Raw genomic sequence first — 18,600 nt, 5'->3', positions numbered from 1 at the left:
AAAAAATTATATTAAAACATCTTCTTGAATCTTTAATAAAATTGCTGCAGACTCGTTCTTATTCAGCAGAAGCATGTTTGTCATAAATACAACATAAATAGGTGGGATAACAGTGCAGGATCAAATTTACAATTCAAGTACCAGGACTTGAGTCTTCTCCTAAGGGAGTTAAAAAAACCTTAAAAAATATTAAAAAAAAACCAAACAAAACCCCACATTTAAATAAATATAAAAAAGATTCTCCTGGAATTGCAGAAATTCTAAAAACCTGACAAGAGAAATGAAGTCCGTTAAAGGAAAAAAAACCAAACCAAAAGAAAAACACCAAAAGGAGTAAGTGAATGAAAGAAAGGGCAGACTAATAAAAACAGTAAAGCAGGAAGCAGCCTTGTTATCAACCCAGAGATATAATGAGACACAGAAGGAGATTATTAAAACCCCTTAAGAGCTGTATTATTTCTTTCAGCATCCATTTAAATCCGTGTAAACTTTAGATGTGCTGACGAGGGAAGATGGCTGAAAGGTACAGGGTGAGAACTGCAAGGTGTGAAGTGGCTCTCAGCAGCTTTCAGTCCTTGCCTGCTGATACCTTGTGATCCTCCCGTTTTTCTAGTGCTTTGCACTTTCATGTCAGGCTTGATATATGCCATATCCTGCTTGCTGTGTGCCATACCATGGCTTGATATATGTCATGTCTTTGTTGTTCTGGCAAGTCCCTTCATGGCATAAACATAAAAAGGAAGATTTCAAGCTTTATTCAGGGATCTTTTGATTCTGGAGAAGCAAGTTGCAGAGCCTTAGATTTGAATCTGTGCCAGGCAGGGCTGTTCCCACTGCCTGTGCTTCTCCAGGGGCCATGCTGGACACCATCCCTGAGCATGCCCAAGCTGGCTGTAAGGATGGGTCAGCACACCTGAGCTCACTGTGGTGTTGGTGGCAGTGAAACCATGGCATTTCTGGCCACGACAAACCTCACCACAATGTGTCTTGCTTTTCCAATACTGATGCCTGAGCTGTTGAGAGTGAAACCATCCCCACCAGCCCAGCCTGCTCTGTGGACACCTGAGCCCCATGCACAGGGCCAGGGCAAGAGTAGGGCACAGCAGGTCTTTGGAGCTGCAGATTCCAGCCTTTCCCATCACAGCCTTTCATGCAAGTTTCTGTGGGTATGCCCATGGCTTCAGATAAATGCAGGTTGAGGCCCACTTTCAAGACCTAGCCCGTTCCGTTGTTCATGTGGTTTCTACTGACACAAAGAGGAGCCTTAGGTGGAGTTCCAGAGCTCTCTGGTGGTGGAAAGCCCCATCCCACTTGATGCCACAGTCTGGGACCAGTCTCTTGTTTATGTGGTCAGGAGAGGCTGGGAACAGGCAGAGCCCAGCCCAGTTCACCGTCAGGTATCCCACACTCGGTTCTTTCAAAAACAATGGGGAGAACATGCACCTGAGACATGGGTGGCAAGAGGCAGCCTCACAGAAGAGGCACAAGGTGGTCCCAAGGCTTCATACACTTCAAGGGGTCAACAAGTCAGTTCTTCATCTCCCACTCCACTTTGGGGGGCTTAAGCTGTTGCTCTGCCCTTTGAACCTCCACGGCAGTGAAGGTCTACAAGAGGCGCTGTGCCAGACAGGCTGCCCCAGTGCAGGTGCACAGTGTGTCTTACAGTGATGCTGAGACATGTTCAGAACCAGGGTCAGACCCTGCAAACACCCATGACTGCTGAATAATCCCACCAAACCCCATAGAGCAACTCTGGGGTGTGCAGGGGGAAGATGAGGAAATTAAGCATGCAATAAATGTCTGTAGAATTAAATTGAACTACCTATAAACCATGTAGAAAAAAAAAATCACGTTTCCTCTTAAAATACCATTATAAAAATAGAGCACTCTTGTCCTGTTGGCTTGGAGAGAGGGAGACTGAACAGACTGGATCCAACCTTTAGTTTTTATTCCGACCTATTTTTGAGTTATATTCATGAAAAAGTGGTCTGCCTTTCTATCCGTGCACTTCTTTCTCCCATGGATTTTTTCTTAACACTCCTATAACTCAAAAAAGGCCACGCTGATTTTTTTTAATCTGTTAAAAAATGTGCTCCCTGAGCTGAAACCAAATTTCAGCCCAGAGCAAATTTTTACGGCTGGGTTATAAATCCCTGAAAAACAGGATTCATAATGGAAGTGCTGACACAGCCTTAACTACTATATAGCAGTGTGAATGGCGCCACTATAATGTCTATTAGAGATTCTTTAAAAAGTTTGCAAAATATTGTCTTGCCTTGCAGAGAAAAAGAAGCCAGAGTACTTAATGCCAACATAAACATGCTTTTAACCCATTATGTGCTAATTTGCAGAAAAGCTATTAATTCTGAGTAGGCACACAGAGTGCAGCACCGACAGGAAATGTTCTTCTAAACTCCTGTTTGACTTGTAACGTGGTTTTAATCACTTCCATGAAACACAAACGATGGCTTCAAACTCTGAATGTTGCTCAGAACATGAGAAGGGTGATTACAACAGAGAGGAAAACGGGATTTTGTAGGCAAAAGGGCTAAAGCCAACAGGGAGAGAATGAAACCAAACACTAAAAAATGGGACTCCGTTCCGTGTCAGTTTGGGGATGATGGCTTCATTTGATTCACAGCATTTAATGCCTGTCACCAGCATGCCACTATTTTATCCACCACAACCCATGCTGCAGGTCAAGTTCACTTTCTATCAGGCAATGACCAAGTTTTCTTCTTCCTTGAGCCCAGTCAAATGTTAGCACCTCACAAAGCCGGTTCTGCTAAAGCAAGCTGTGCCTTGATTTTACAGCCTGCAGCTTGTGTGCCTGAGACCAGCCCAGATGATCTACTGCTCCTGAGGGTCTGCTAGGCAGGAAAGGGGAGCACTGCCCTCTAACTAAAACACAGCAAAGAAACAAAAGACGTTGGCAGTGGTGGTTGGTGAGTAAAGTACATAAAAGGCTAACTTGAAATCCCATTAAAAAGTGAAATAAATCAGTTCAGGTTCGTATTTTGATTTTTTTCTTCTTCTCCTCTTGCAGGAGTTTGTGCTTTCTCCCCATGTATAAGCATTAGCATCACTTTTCTGTGGGAATAAATGGGTGTGGGATAAGCTGTAAGTTGAATACTACAGGGACATTCAGCAGCTCAGAACAGTGCTTATGCATGGGGTGCAGTGGCAGAGGTTTTTATGGCTTTCTGTTGCCATTAGTGGAAGAGATACTGTGTTAGGCCAGTGACTGCAAAAGCCCATATGCAAGTTGACCTCACAGTTTTGGAAAGAAGGGTAATTTTCATGAAAAATGAAGTTTTTCTGTTGCCACATTTCTTACTCATGTCCTCAGTTTTGCCTTTGCAGACCTGCCTGACTCCTGTTCCTGCTGTCTCCAGTGCTCCCCTCTGCCCATGGCATCAGTGGCTGGGGCCAATGGGAGAAGCAGAATGATGAGAAGCGGGGGGGGGAGGGGGTGACCTTCTCTCTCTATATTTCTACAAGGACCCAAACAAGCACTGCACACTGCAGGACTTATGGCACGGGTGATTTCTATGATGCTCTTAAGAGGGAAGGAAGATCAATTTGTAATCAAAATGGTATGGCTGGTACTGCAACTCACTTCAGTGGGTGAGGACAGCAAATGTGGGCACTGTGTACGAGATTTTTTTTTTTTTTTTGATACTGATGAAAATATACCAGTCTCCCCTGGATGAGAAATAAGCATCTGCTGCTGTATTCCCAGTTAAAGATTTCATGGGCTTCTATGTAAAATGATTCCATACTTTTCCCCTAGTGAGATTATCTTGGGAAAAACCCAGCTCACAAAATTATCCTGGTAATGACCACCATAGCAAGAAATGACTTAGGCCCTACCTGAAGAAGTAAACTACCTTTGAAGAGGCTAAACAGAATTTTGAGCAGTCCTGGATATACAGACTAAGAAATGCTGGAGAAGACACCCATTTCCTTCCACCCTGGAGCTGCTGCTATTCCAGTTCTTTTTCTCTACTCAACACAGGGGTGAGCATTGACTGTTGAAGGCATTGATACATTAGAATAGCCAATACTCTTGTAAATTTCTAGATGAGGAAGACCAAATTTCACATCCTCCTTCTAATTTGAAAGCTAGGACAGGTCCAAGAAAAGGAAAAGAGACACCAAGCATATCTACGACCTCCAGTGCTGACATGTATGACTTAAGCAAGTGTCTCTTGTCTGCACCAGAAGCAAGTAGTAACCTGAATTTTTGTAACCATGCAGAACATCTCAATACAGAGTAATGGACAGAAGGGCTGGACTTGTCTGGCTTCAGGGGTTTTTTTTTAAGTTCCTTGAAGCTGTTCCCACAAAACATTTTGATTTTGACAGCTAACATTTTTCAAGTGAAATTATTTTCTTCTGGATGATTCCTGACTACCACTAGGTTTAAGTTTGTTCCTCTCAAGCAGGCAGACAGTTATGGGCTCCAAGTACCTTTGAAGACCAATGAACTTTATAGAGCTGCTGGAATGCCTGGCATTCCCATTTTAAACCTTTCACGTTAGCAGGGTATTTGAGCCAGAGGACAAATTAGTACCAGTACTGGGATCCAAGAATCTCTAGTTTGTTTTCAAATTATAAAGACATGTAGCCTCTTCCAAACAGCTCAAGTCTCATGTATTTTGCAATCTTCTCAGGCCTACCAGCTGGGTCACTGGGATACAATTTTCTGCTTTTATGCTACTCATATGGTTTTGAATCAATGAAACTGGTGATTGTTTCAATTTCAGTGTTCTCAATAATGGAAACTACTTATGAGAGTAACTACTGGCAAGATCCAGTCCTTTAAACATCTAATATCATGCTTTTCACTTTTTAAAGTACCTTCTTTCACTTCCTGCTTCTGGTCCTGATTTTCTGTCTCTAAGTCATCCTGTGCTTTTGGCTCCACCATCTCTTCATCATCTTCATCCTCTGAAAAAAAAAGGAAGAAAAAGATTTGTGAGATTCTCCTCTTTAAGGGGCCTAGAAATTGTATGACTTCTTTAGAATTATAAACTGGTAGTAAACCCAGGTAAAGCAAAGTGCCTAACACATGGAACATCTGCATTTATGCTCAGAATGGCACTCTTAGACGTTTCCCCCTGACTGCAAGATAATCTGCTTGCACAGGGCACCTGCCACTTCTGCTCCCCATAACTTCCCATCTCAGATGTCAACTGAATATCTCCCTGACCTCGGATATGACTTCTCAGATGGCATGAGGACAGATACAAACATCTTTCAGCCTGGCAGCTATTCCACAGCTGGGACACCTGCTATCCAGACAACTCATTTCCAATTCAATTCTCACCAGATTAATTTGTCTTTTGACCTACAGGAATAGGTTAAACAGAAATCTGACCTCAGGTCAGATGCCACTAGCAAGGAAACAAGCATGGCACAGTTCTGAAAAGTCATCACCATCAACTGGGGGAACACAGCAACCAAAAGTGGCATTTGGAGCTTAGGAACCATTCTCGCATTAATACGAATTTAATGAACACTAAAATTTGACGCATGTCAGTTACTACCGCCAGATGTTTTAATGACCTTTCCTGACCTATGCAAATGCATCTCTCCCTCCCCCTCTCTCCCCACACCCACATGTTCTCATTTTAAGGGCAAACCATTCACTCCTTGATGTTTCTCTGAAGTTACACGGGTTCTAATTGCCCAGACCAAAACATAATACAAGCAGAGCTGGAAGGACAGTGATGAACCAAAATGGCTTGAAGTCTACCCAGCCCTCATTACTTGTTACTAGCTACAGCAATGTGATCCATATTCCCTGTGCCCAGGGCTGGCACCCAACCCACTCATATTCTTGAGAGGATCAAGACACACAACTTTCTAGATTCCGTGAACTACAAGGACTGAAAAAAGCCTAAAAGTATTTAACAATTAGGATGAGTAAATCCATGGGCTACGGAGGAATTATGCTGCACTTATTTTGGAGCTTGACAGACCACCTTGGCATAGCAAGGCATAGCAAGCATCACTGGTGCCCTGTATTGGTCCATGGCATGAGAGAGCACATGTTGTCCTGGCCCCGGGGCTTTCAGCCATCAGGAAAAACACTGCAGTTCCTCTGGAGCTTTCTGAGCAACCTGCTGTCACCATACAGTTCCTCGTGTCATGGTGCTTCTCCAGGCACACTTCCTGCTCTAACCTGCCATGTTAATGGGGGAAACATCATTATTCTCCAGCTGGTTGGTAACTGGCACCTTCTCCTGTGAAGGCTGGCTGCAATCAGTCCTGGCTTCTTGTGAGATGGTGGTGCTGACAGGTTGCATTCCACCAACAGGAACATGCAGCTGTATTTTGTTTTCAATAACGTAACAGATACCATACTATTCCCACCACATGGCGTACTCTAGGACTTCTCCCAGAAGCCCAGAGGGGACATGTTGCTAGCTGCCATACAGGCCATTCACTTAGGAGTTGGACTTGATCTTTGTGGGTCCCTTCCAACTCAGAATACTCTGTGACTCTTGTGATTCTATGGTATCTTGGCTGGAGATCACAGCCTAGGCACATACTATAAGGCAGTGTCTCAGCATGGACAGATATGCTTTTCCCTATTGGAAAAATTAGGAAATCTTGGCATAAAATCTGCCATCACTCCCCTTACTGCTAGTGACTGCAGTGGGGAGAAAGGAAAAGCTCATCTCCCCAGCCACCAGGGAGGAGGGATAACCATGTGCTTCACAAGCTTGAAAGAGAGGAGGAATCCAGCATGGATGAGGAGGCATTTCCAGAATTAAAAGCATGTTACAGTGGGGATACTGCAACACGCCTATATCAAACCAGGAGTCCCGTGGAAAAGAAACAAATATATACGGACGGATTCTTGCTAGATGTTTCAGAGATGTTTATTTCCCCAGCCGCATGGCCGGGCTCTGCTGAGGGACTCTGCCACAGTCACAGGACCCGAGCTGCTTTGCCCGCGCAGGGGAACACAAACCAACCCATGGGGAACGAGGCTGAGCAGGGGCAGGGAAACCCCGTGCCTCCCTCAGGGCTACATGGCAGGGGGAGGAGACCCCAACATCTCACCCGTTTTATTTTAATAAAAGGAGAATGAAGACAACTGGATAAACATAACAAGAACAGTTTCAAAACAAAACAAGCCACCCTCCTGAGTCTTTAAATGTCCAAACAGATTCTGCGGAACATCTTAGGGCTGACAGAAGGGAGACAGAACTCTCTGGACATGCCTGTGGGGAAACTGAGGCAGGAGAGGGTTCAATCTCTTCCCTCCCCCTTTTCATCCCCCCATCGGCATCGGAGAGGAATTGTAGGGGAAACAATTGGCAAAGGCAGGGTTTTGTGAGGGAAACCATGGATGAAAAAATGGATTGGGAATAAACTGGGGATAGGGTAAACTTAGGAAAGGGTTCATATTGGGTATAGGGTAAAAGGGGAAATTAGGCTGTGGGTAGGGAAATTGCTGGAATGGATATTGTTTATAATTTTGTGCATAATGGCTGCCTTTGACGGGAATACCTCCAGGCCCAGTAACATTTGCTGCTTGTAAACCCTTCTTTCCTTGCACTATATCAAATTGAACAACTTCCCCATCTCCTACACTTTGCAGGTAATTTTTAGGGTTATTCCTTTTAATGGCAGTTCTATGGATGAATAAATCTTCCCCTGTATCATCTCGTGTTATAAATCCATAGTTGTTTTTTACATTGTACCATTTCACAGTTCCTGTGACTTTCGTTGCTAGAACGTCTCCTATCACGTGCTTGCGTGTCTGTCGTGGCTGCTGGTCCCGCGTGGCCGCCGCCTCGCCAACTCCGACGTCTTGGTCAGGCCCCCGCGCCGCGGCCGCTCTGCGCTCTCTGCACGACGCTGCTCCGGTGCGTGTCTGGGCTCTGCGCGGCTCCGCTCCGCAAACTCCACGCTGCTTCGAGAGCGGCCCCGTTCCGGCTCGGCGCTGCACTGCGCGGCTTCTCGTGTCGCTGTGGAAACCGCCGCTTCTCCCTGCATAGGGCTCTCCGAGCCGTATGCACAGAGCGGGCTTCCACGCTGACCTCCGGTTCCTGGCTGCTCGTGGTCCACGGCACCCATGGCGCCTGCGGCGTCGCTCCCTCACTCGCGGTTGGGTGGCCGGGGACTCCGAGACAGGGATGGGGTCCGCAGTAAGGCGCGCGCTCCCGAGGGGGCCGGGCGCATCCAGCACAGGCACCTCCGCTGGCACGGCTGCAGTCATACACTCCTGGGGTGGCCGCCACGCGGTCTCGGCCACGGGAGAAGTATGATCTTCTGCTTTAGGGGTAATGGGATCATACAGATGCTCCTGAATAGCGTCACTGATTATAAAGGATCCACGGAGAGCTTCTATCGCTAGTCCATCCCTTAGCTTATCACAGATCTCGTTCCAGAAACACTCCTGAGAATATCCAGGAGGTTTGATATCAAAAAGTAAGTCTCGAGAAATATAGGGGAACTCTTTGAAAAGCCAGATAAAAAAGTGTTCAAGATCTCCCGGTTCCAATACTTTTTTGTTTTGTTGTTCAAGGATCCCTTTTACTTCTAGATACATTTTTTTCTGTGGCTCAGAGAGCCCCATTTCCCACGATTCTTCCATAGTCCAGATATGGAATAGCGAAACAAAACCAAGAAGAAGAATCCAAAGTTTCCAGGGTTTACTCACACAAAGTCGCTTAGGGATCGGGGATCGTTCTGCCCTCAAATCTCCACCATTATGTTACAGTGGGGATACTGCAACACGCCTATATCAAACCAGGAGTCCCGTGGAAAAGAAACAAATATATACGGACGGATTCTTGCTAGATGTTTCAGAGATGTTTATTTCCCCAGCCGCATGGCCGGGCTCTGCTGAGGGACTCTGCTCCAGTCGCAGGGCCCGAGCTGCTTTGCCCGCGCAGGGGAACACAAACCAACCCATGGGGAACGAGGCTGAGCAGGGGCAGGGAAACCCCGTGTGTCTGTGCCCTCAGGGCTACATGGCGCGGGGGAGGGACCCCAACAAAAGCACTACTAACAAATGCCACTCCTTTATCAGGGATTTTTCAGACCATGGAAAAACGGTAGGGTACTCACGATGCCTCCCTTTGGTGCCTACATTTCCCTAGGTACCCTACACAGAAGGACTAAAGAAGAACTTTTAGAGAGCAAGACAGGGCAGTTCAGTTTGGCAGGGTAAACACATTGCTCTGTCCACTGGCTGAAAGACAGATAACATCCAACACAGTCAGCAGAGAGTCAGCAAGAAGAGCTCTCCTGCTGAACACACAGAGGAGGGGTAAAAAAAGGTCCTTCTGCCATTGGTGCTAGTGGAAATGAGGATGTATGGGAGAGAGAGACACTCCCAGTTTCAAAGAACAGGTGAGAAGTGTGAGTGCCTGGTGCAGCAAGGAGTGAACACTGCTAACCTCAAGTACCATGCACACACAGATAGGATCACACAGTGTACAGATATGTACACACAGACACACTTATGGCAGATACTAATAAAACCAGCTCCCACAAAAGTTTTGTGAGTCTTGCATCAAAAGTTTTCATTCCCTAAAGCACCAGCTCTTGGAACCAGATGTTTACATATGGATTTCAGCTTCCATTTTTAACCTGTTTCCAACCTGCCAGCTTGTGCAGGAAAGTTTCAGAAGGTGAAGGGTTTGAGAAAATTTCCAGGCAGCAAACAAAAACGAAACCAATATTCAACTGATTTTTAAGGCTCCTTCCAATGCTTTTTTAATGCTTCACGTCCACTTTGGTAATGGATATGGATGATAATTTAGAACCTGAGATTTAGTAGCAGGTTTTCAGATTGAAGGGAAGCAAATTTATCCCTGTTCTCCAGAAGTGCTTGATCTCCCTAATTTTGGGCATCAAATTATTTGCTTGCCTATAGCCCTTTCTTGCTTCTAATGCAGAGTAGGGATAAATGGAAGTAAACATTATTAAAACACATGCTGTGCCTTTTTCCAAGGGCACAAACATAAATAAATTCGTTTTACTGAGAAGGCAGTGCAAGAGTTTTTAGCAGATTAGACAATTTAGGTGTCCTTATTTATTTGGAGAGAAATGTATACACAAACACAGAGAAACTCAGCTAAAAGAATGATAGGGTTGTGAGCCAAATGCTAAAATGTTAGCAAATGCCAGAATTTGGATTGCCTGGGCACGATTAGCTCCTTTCCCCTCCCCACGTGTAGGCATGATGACATAATTCTGGAATTTCCTCCCTCTTGAGTGGTTGGCTTCATTTTCTGGGTGCTCAGCAAGAGACACCTGGGGCCTGAAATGCAGAAGTGCTGAGAGCTGAAGCCAACTGGCCCTGTGCTTTGAGTGGAGAAAGTCTTAGGGAAATTCTACACATGCAAACGCTCCCACAGCTCCCTCCTTCAGCTTTCACTCATATCATTCTGACATTTTTGTCCTTTCTCCCCCTGTGCTTACGTGCTTTTGCAAGATGGTAATAATCTTGTAAAAAAACTAGAATTTTTACCCTGCACAGATGTTTTGCAGAGATATGTTCATCAGGATTTGTGGCATATGAAGATACTGTTGGGGAAGCAACAGCAAAACTAAACCTTGGAAATGGATTCATGTTTTTATTGTGTTCAGTGTAGTACTTTGATCATGTGCACTAACATGAGATCTGAGGCCAGAGCACTGAATGGAATAAGAAAAAATCCAGAAAGGTTAAAAAACTGCCCCCTATTGACTGGCTGAAGCAAGAATCTGTTTAAGAAAAAAGCCCTGTATGTTATAATGCAATTAAAATTGTATCATCCTATATATTCAAGAGGGCTAATTAAGGATGACCAAGAAACCTGCATTCTGGACTACCCAGTGTTGCTTGGCTCTGCAACCTAAATGCTTATTTGCCATAATTTTTATATATATACTGCACACTATTTAATGCCAATGTACACATCCTTACACATGTTCACAGCACATACATTTGCTTTTGTGCCTAAGTATGGCTATGCATTTGCACATTTGATTGCACATACACATACATTAAGAATAATGGGAAATGCTTCAGCATTCATTTTCCTGTGTTTTATTTAAATGTGATGAAGATAGAATTTATTGTACATTTACTGGAGAATCTGTGAACATCTACACAGTTATTCATTTCCACATGTGCCCACTCCAGTTGCAGTAATTGTCCAGGGAGATGAAGAAACTTGTGTAGTTCCTGAACATACACAGCCTTTCCCTTATAAGAGCATATCTGATATTAGGAAGTTTAGCGAAATAACATTTTAACTGCTTACATCACAGTAGTAGGAGTCTTCTAGTCACATTTGGCAAACACAGAGATGCTAGCAGCACCAGTAGTAGTGTTACACCCTGTTCAGAATAGGACAGGGTATAACACTATCAGAACTCAAATGTCTATTAAACGAACCACATGAAAAAGAGCTAGTAATGAAGAAGTGTATAGCTGTGTGCAACACTTCTCCTTTGTAAATATAAAAGGACTTTGCAAGAAGGCCAGTTTTGTTATGCCCAGTTACCACACAGAAGCTGACAGATAGACCCACTCACTGCAGAACACTGAGCAGACCAGCAGCTTAGGGAAGATAGAGTGGGCTTCAGAGTTTCAGCCTAGAGTCCTGCCCACTAAGGCCACCTTGCTTTTTACTGTAAATAAACAAATCCTCAATGGAAATGATCATTAAATGCTTGGATAATGATGTTTGTCTACTGAAGCTGGTGGAGCCATATGTGGGATTACTACAGACTGAGATAACTGGACCAAAAACCTTTTCTTCTTAACTCAAGAGTTTGATGACTCTCCAGGCTCTAGGAGGTGGCCAAACAGTCTGACAAAGTGCTTGACAAAGTAGAAGTAGAGCAATTGTTTTCATCTTGGTATTAGCTTGAATACTCCTGTTCCAGACCAGAAGTGGTCTTGTCGGTCTAAAAGCCAGTCTGCTTTTCCCAACTATAGAAGTTGCCCTAATAAGAGCATGACCTCTCCCTACAAACCTGGAGTTTTTTTGTCTGGGTGTAAATACCAATTTTCTAATGTTATCCAGCTACTAGCTCCAACGAGCCTCTATGCCTGGTCTTTGCCTAGGCCACCACAACCACTTGCAATAAGGATCCAACTGCGAATATGTAGCCAACTCCCTGGCACCTGTAGAAGAAATGCCCAGATGTGCTGAACTGGATCAGGTATTCACAGAGAGCACAGATGATCTCAGAAAATCAGACCCTGCATTTCTGCAGTGCTGGACTATTTAATACCTACTTGGACTTTCCAGGGCTTTTATATACTGTATTTACTTTTATAGCATATAAAAACCCACCAGGCACATTCAAGACAAACTAGAATACTAGAATAAATAATTGCATCTGAGAGGACGGCACATGACATTGGCTTAGGGTTTTAATTCTTCAGATGAATACCGTTTTGCCATTTTTTGATTGCCAGATTTAGGCAGTTAGCACTGGTACCACTCAAATAGATTACTAAATAGCTGATTTTTGGGGGGATTTACGTAGTTATAGGTCTCTGCTCTGCTAATACATGTAGCACCAATTAAACAGTAGGCAGCATGTTGTGCATTCTTCTTGGGTGGAGGATTTACACCTCCTCAGACCCACACCTCTGAAGCTAAGAAGTTGCAGCTTCTGTGTATTGTTTTCAGTATTGACAGCGATACTGAACTAGACTGATAGCTCTGGTTTTAATTCTGGGTAGGTACAAACAATCCCTTTGTTAAAGACACAGCTTTAAAATCGCAATTTAATTAGCATCACAATTATATATTTTATTGACTGAGTCAGTGATATATGAGAAGCCAGTGGGTTATTATATGGGGTTTTAGATCAACATTGACATTCCTTCAGTGCATGAGAAGGATCAGCCATGCATATGACACATTCAATAAAATCAAGTGTCTTCACAAAAAGCAGACTCCATATTTGCAACTATGAAATACCAGAAACCACTTATCAGTTTTATATTTACAACTGTTCAAAATAACTTTGCTGCTTCTGTTACAGAAGAACTACAAACTGAACAGGAACAAATGCATCATATTTATATTGGCAGAAGTATGGACCAAACAAATTGAATACTGTTGGCATTATCCTAAGTAGGAGTTAAAACACTGTCTTTCCTTTATGAATACATTCTTTCCATCACTAGCAAAATATGCAACAAACAAGGGAAGACATATTTTTTTCTAATAGGACTGCCTGACATTCCACATTTTTGAAAATCTGTGATTTGCAATCTGGCTGAATGACCTATTTTTCATAAAATGTCGTTTTTTGAAATACGTCCAGTTTTTCACTTTTGACTTTTTGACTTTCATCTTTTGACTGCTCTTTGAAGCAAGAAGAGAATTAATTAATCAGTGGGTCTTGTTTGCAGAGTGGGATGTGACACTGGATGTATATTGGGCACGTTAGTCATCCCAGATGGAAATATTGTTGCATTAGGGCTCTTCTCGGCAATAGGCAGCTGCCTTCTAAAATGTATTTAGCCAAAGCAAGGAACACAAACCTCAATACCAAGAAAAAAACCCAGAGCTGAACAGAGCTTGCCCTATGCTCCAGGAAACAGGCAACAAATTTCAGATGAGAATTTCATGTGAGCTAGAGAAATATATTTGCAGGCAAGAATCATATGCATGTATGGTACTGCTGCTCACTACCCAGAAAAGTACTTAAGTGTGCATTGGAGGAACATAAAAAAGTTCCAGGTCATCCCTGTGAAGCTCCACATCCCTGTTAGAGAACACTCCCAACACGCCATCTCGTCCTTATGAACTAGCAAAATGAAGCTGTGCTTTCCAGTGGCCATCAGATGACAAGAAAACATTAGAAAAGGAAAGGATGGAATTGATGAATGAATTTCTGGAACCATCTTATGGCCACAGCACCTGTAAAACTTGAACAGAAGTAAATGATGTCCTTCCTTCGCTTCCCACATACAGGATTCTAATTGTCTGAAGAAAATGGTCTGTCTGTATGTTACTTGACTGCAGTTCTGCAAGAGCAAGAAAAAAATCACGGTGCTACAAGAACAGACTGCCTAGCACCTTCAAACTCCCCTGATTTTGTTATCTTTGTTATCTTTTGTCATGTTTTGTTATCAAAGTGCTGTGGTGCTGTTACGTTAAAGAGAATCTTTGCATATTGGCAAAAAATGGGCTGTAGGAATCACACTACTTATACCAGAGTCAAGTATATTAACGGAAAAATTTTAAAGAAAATATTGTTCTAAAATTTATGCATAAAATAATATAATGCTTGACACATACCATTTTAATCCAGAAGACTGCAGGGCAGATCTCCATGGGATTAATTTATTTAGCCTAATGTCTTCCACAGTAAGTAGACTAGTAATGACAAATCAGTTTTAAAAGTGAAGGACTAAGGGAAAAATCCTAATTTTCTTGATTCTTGTAAAACTAAGTACATCTCCCGTATCTCTGACACATCTAAGAAGGGCTTTCTGATCTCATCCCTTATTCTGCAATGCAAATCTCTGCAAGACTTCACCCCTCATCCCATAAAGGGCAGGTGTTATTACCAGCCATTACAACCAGATCCCTAGAGTCCTCCTCTCAGGCTTCAGCTATCCTTATACAAGCACAATGAAGGAAATACATATTTCACCCCAAAAACAAACACTTAGCCTGGCTGACTGAGAGGAGTCATTTAGTTCAGAAAATTTATTTTGCCTACAGCACAGGCCGTGCCTGTGCTATTGCCACTTAAAAATTTGTCCTGAAATTTACTACACTTCCCTCTTAAAACAAGCATACCGTATAATTTTTACTCAACATTTCTTCTCAAAGCTCTCCTTAACAACTACCACATTCAATTACTCCTGGTCAGGGGATTCTCAGGTCCCCAGTATATGATTTCTCATAACCATCTCTTGATCTAGGGTTACACCACTCAGCTCCTCTCCCTATGCCTCTTCCTGACTTGTGCTTGCAGTCAGACTTCTTTTTGGTACATTATGAAGACAGATCTTAATTTTCCATTTTGTGACAAATGATAGATTAACAGAGCCAAATGGCAAGAAAATGTCACAGAAAAATTTGTTTTACTGTAGTATCTCACTAAGCTCTTCATAGCCCTGACTGCAAACCTTTGCACTGGTTCAAATATTAGGATCACTGCTTCAGAATACAATAATTTCTTTACCAATTAAAATGGAAAGCTGCTTCTGATTCTTCAGGGAAGCATTTCTCTAACCCAAGAAACTGACTTTCCAGTTCCTTGGCCTGAACACAGTTTTCAGTTGTGGTGAGAGTCTAAGAATTCAAAGTGTCCCTTGTTTTTAGTTTCTGGTCGGTCTAGACCAGACGTGGATTTTTCTCTCCTCTTTTGGACTGTTGCAACATCACACTGGTTGAAAGCATTTTTCAGTCCCCAGAGAACTAAACTGCAAAGTACCCCACTGGAGTCATCACCTCTTCTAGCTGACTCCCTTTTCTCCTCTCTTTCCCTCTTCAAAGCTCATGTTCAATTCTATTGTGCTTGAAAATATTCCAGTTGGGAGATGTAACACAAAAAGAAAAATACAGAAGTTTCCTTTCCTTGGCCATGGTTGGGCCTTCAAATAAAAATGCCAACATGAAATAATGTTTGAACAGCAGAAGCCTTACAGTAGCATTTACAGACCTCCAGCTCTGAAACCAAATAGTATAAATTTAAAATACCCTGCTCCATTATAACTGCAGTTAACCTTGTGGAAGAAAAAATGGAGACCCTTTATTTCTGTGGATGAAGAAGGGGTTGCTAAATCCTGCAGATTTTCACAGCCTCTGAGACCTGTGAGGATTTGTTCCTGCTGTGCTGCTGGAGGAAATCAAGTCATGCCAGCAGTGTGAAATGACTCCTGCCCTGGGAAAGGGCACCGAGACAAGTGGCAGGCTTCTGGATAGGGCCTGCTCAAGTCATTTTCAAACACTCAGATCATGCAATAGTGTTAAATCACAAAAACTTAAGTATGCTAATGAAAACCAGTCCCCAGAAGCTATGGCATGAGCAGCAATTGTAAAACAAAAGCTGCTTTCACGTTAAACACACACACACAGATGAAGTATCTGGCACTTACACTGTGCCTGATACAGAGGTCAATCGTGGTTGCCTCAGCTGGGCACTAGGTATTTAAACCTCAAGTACAATGTAGACCAAGTAAATTCTGTGGGATTGCTACTACTGACATACAGGGGACTAGGACTTCCCTTGTAGACTCATTTATTCCAAGTGCAAATGACTTTATACTCCACAGGCCACCTCTCCAATTTTCCACTGTGTTTTTGCATCAGCAAGATTACAAAATCTGGCTTTTGTAGAAGAAATTAATTCTCCACTTCCATACTGTATCTCTGCTCATGAAGCCATACTACTATGCCTTAGGTAAAATTCTCCAGCCCTGACTCTGGGTTTAATTTCTCCTTCAGGTATTAGCATGAGTTCTGGCCTTTCAGAGTTCCTCCTTTATTTTTGAACATGAAGTAACTTTTCAGTCCAAGGCCCAGAAATCAGCTGAATGGCCACATAGCTGGTTGTATGACCATGGTTTAACTTTTAGTGACATCTTTTCCACAAATCTCCCCAACTCAGTTCTATGGCACTTTATGAATAAACCCCAGTGCTTAAGATGTAGCATATGCTTTTTTAACTGAAATATCCGAGAGCATAAATCTCTACATTTATACACAAATCTCGACAGAAATGAAGACAAGACTGCTAATGTATTAAAACTGGAAAGGATAATTGGAAAAAACAACTATATTCATAAACAATTACCACAGCAAATAGACAAAAACTCCCTCCCTTTGTCTCCTTGACACACACATGCATACACTTCTCTCAGCACTTTAAAAATAACCATTAGTCATATGGTGAATGCATTTTACATGAGCAAAGATTCATTTCAACATTTTTCTCAGGAAAAGGCGTGCAAAAAATGCTTTATTAAAAATTTTTAAACAACAAAAGAAAACCTGGGTCAGGGCTCAATGAGTATGTGCTTATTACTTCCATAGGCACTAAACAGACCCCACTTAATTCTGTTTCCCACTGACGCCACTTCACCTTAGTCACTGCTGTTAGCCATGATTTGCATCAGCATATGTGAAAAAGGAACTCCCTCTGACAGTTTTGAACTTGCCATATTTTAATTTCATTTTCAATTTAATGTTTTTGTTCTACCACACTGGAAGAGGAGAAGCTTCCACTTTCAGAGACTCAGTTATGGGGGTCTCAAGGTGAGCAACACCTTTCGGTTGTAGAGAAACCAGAACACAAGCATATCAGCTTCTTGTGCAAAGCCATTCCTGAAACAATTGCAGATGACAGAATAAAATTCTCATCTCCTGATTCCTAAACTGATATTTCAGCCACTGCTTCCCCTGAGGCATGTGATCAGGGCTGCTTTGGAGGCTGCTCAGCCCTCATTATGTCAAACCAGCTGTTAAAAAACACAGCCGGTTTCCCCCAGCTGCTTGTTGCAACCTGTTTGGAGTGCACCCAGCTCCCGGCACTGCTGTCCCCGGGGCTGGGAACCCCCTGCCCACATGCCCTCCACCCTGACCCTTGTCTTCACCTCCCTGCCTCCACAGCTCCTGCACCCCGCTGCCCACCCGGCTGCCTCTCACCTCCTCTCCCACCCTTCCCACCGCAGTTCTGCTCAGGGTCACACTTCAAAGTCTCCCGCACCCCCAGGAAGGCCTCTTCCTTCCTCCTAGCCCCTCTCCAGCCTCCCTGGAACTGGTCTTCCCAAAGCAGATATCAAAAATCCCCTACTTGCAATGTGGGGCTTTGTGCACGCCAGGAGCCCTACCCACCTGCATATACCTGTTTGACACAGAAATGCCCTCTAATCTGGATTCTCAGATTAACTTCCAGGTTTTTCTGAGAACTTGGGTTGTAAGACATTAATTAAATAAAAAAGGAAGACAAAACCCAACCCCCATCACCCCAGTTCTCAACTGCTACGGTTAAAACCCAGTTTATCTGTTGCAACTCAGAGGGAGGATCAGGTATGTTTTTCTGTGCTTAAGCTCAACAGACTTCAGTAGGTTTAGATGTCCAAAGAGGCAGACTGCACCTGCAGTTGGGGCACATGGAAAGATTGAACTGCACCACAACCACTCAATGGAATATGCTTCCTTTTTCCCACTTCACCGTTCATCAGCGAAATAATTTCCGTGGCTACTTTGTCCCTCTTTGGAAAATGGATGCTTTGAAGTGCCACACAATGCCTTCCTGTAAATTAAAATCCTTCCTTTTCTCCCAAAACACTGCTAAGACCCTCTCCTCAGCAAGCTCTTGGAAGCTCTCAGCTACAGACAGGAGTGTTAAGTCAGGAGAACCATATGAAAGCAGATAAAATAAGCTGGGTTATGCTACCTCATGATCCTTTACTTGAAGAAGCACCTCTGCATCATTTTTTTTTTTTTCTTTTCAGGAAAACAAAAGAAAGAAGTTGCTGGCTTTAGCCCCTCTGTCCTTTCGCTGTAACACAGCTCACAGCTGCAAAGTTACATGTGTTAACTTGGGATGCCACAAACCAGGCAGCAATGAGGTTGTCATCGTGATCTGAGGAAGCAC

General features: G+C 43.3%; 1 protein-coding gene across 3 annotated transcripts in view; it reads right to left on the bottom strand.

Annotated features, from left to right (window-relative positions):
• Positions 1-18,600, bottom strand: part of LOC138106369 (cytoplasmic dynein 1 intermediate chain 1) — a 192,141-nt gene that overhangs the window by 81,339 nt on the left and 92,202 nt on the right. For all 3 annotated transcript variants that reach the window (XM_069006876.1, XM_069006878.1, XM_069006877.1), the window contains exon 7: positions 4,864-4,953. In XM_069006876.1, the coding sequence (XP_068862977.1) occupies positions 4,864-4,953 (90 nt within the window). The remainder of the gene's footprint in view (positions 1-4,863; positions 4,954-18,600) is intronic.

Source organism: Aphelocoma coerulescens, chromosome 2 (genome assembly GCF_041296385.1).
Source record: "Aphelocoma coerulescens isolate FSJ_1873_10779 chromosome 2, UR_Acoe_1.0, whole genome shotgun sequence".
Lineage (NCBI taxonomy): Eukaryota > Metazoa > Chordata > Aves > Passeriformes > Corvidae > Aphelocoma > Aphelocoma coerulescens.
Note: the sequence above shows the minus strand (reverse complement) of the source record. Positions and strands in the feature narration are given on the sequence as shown.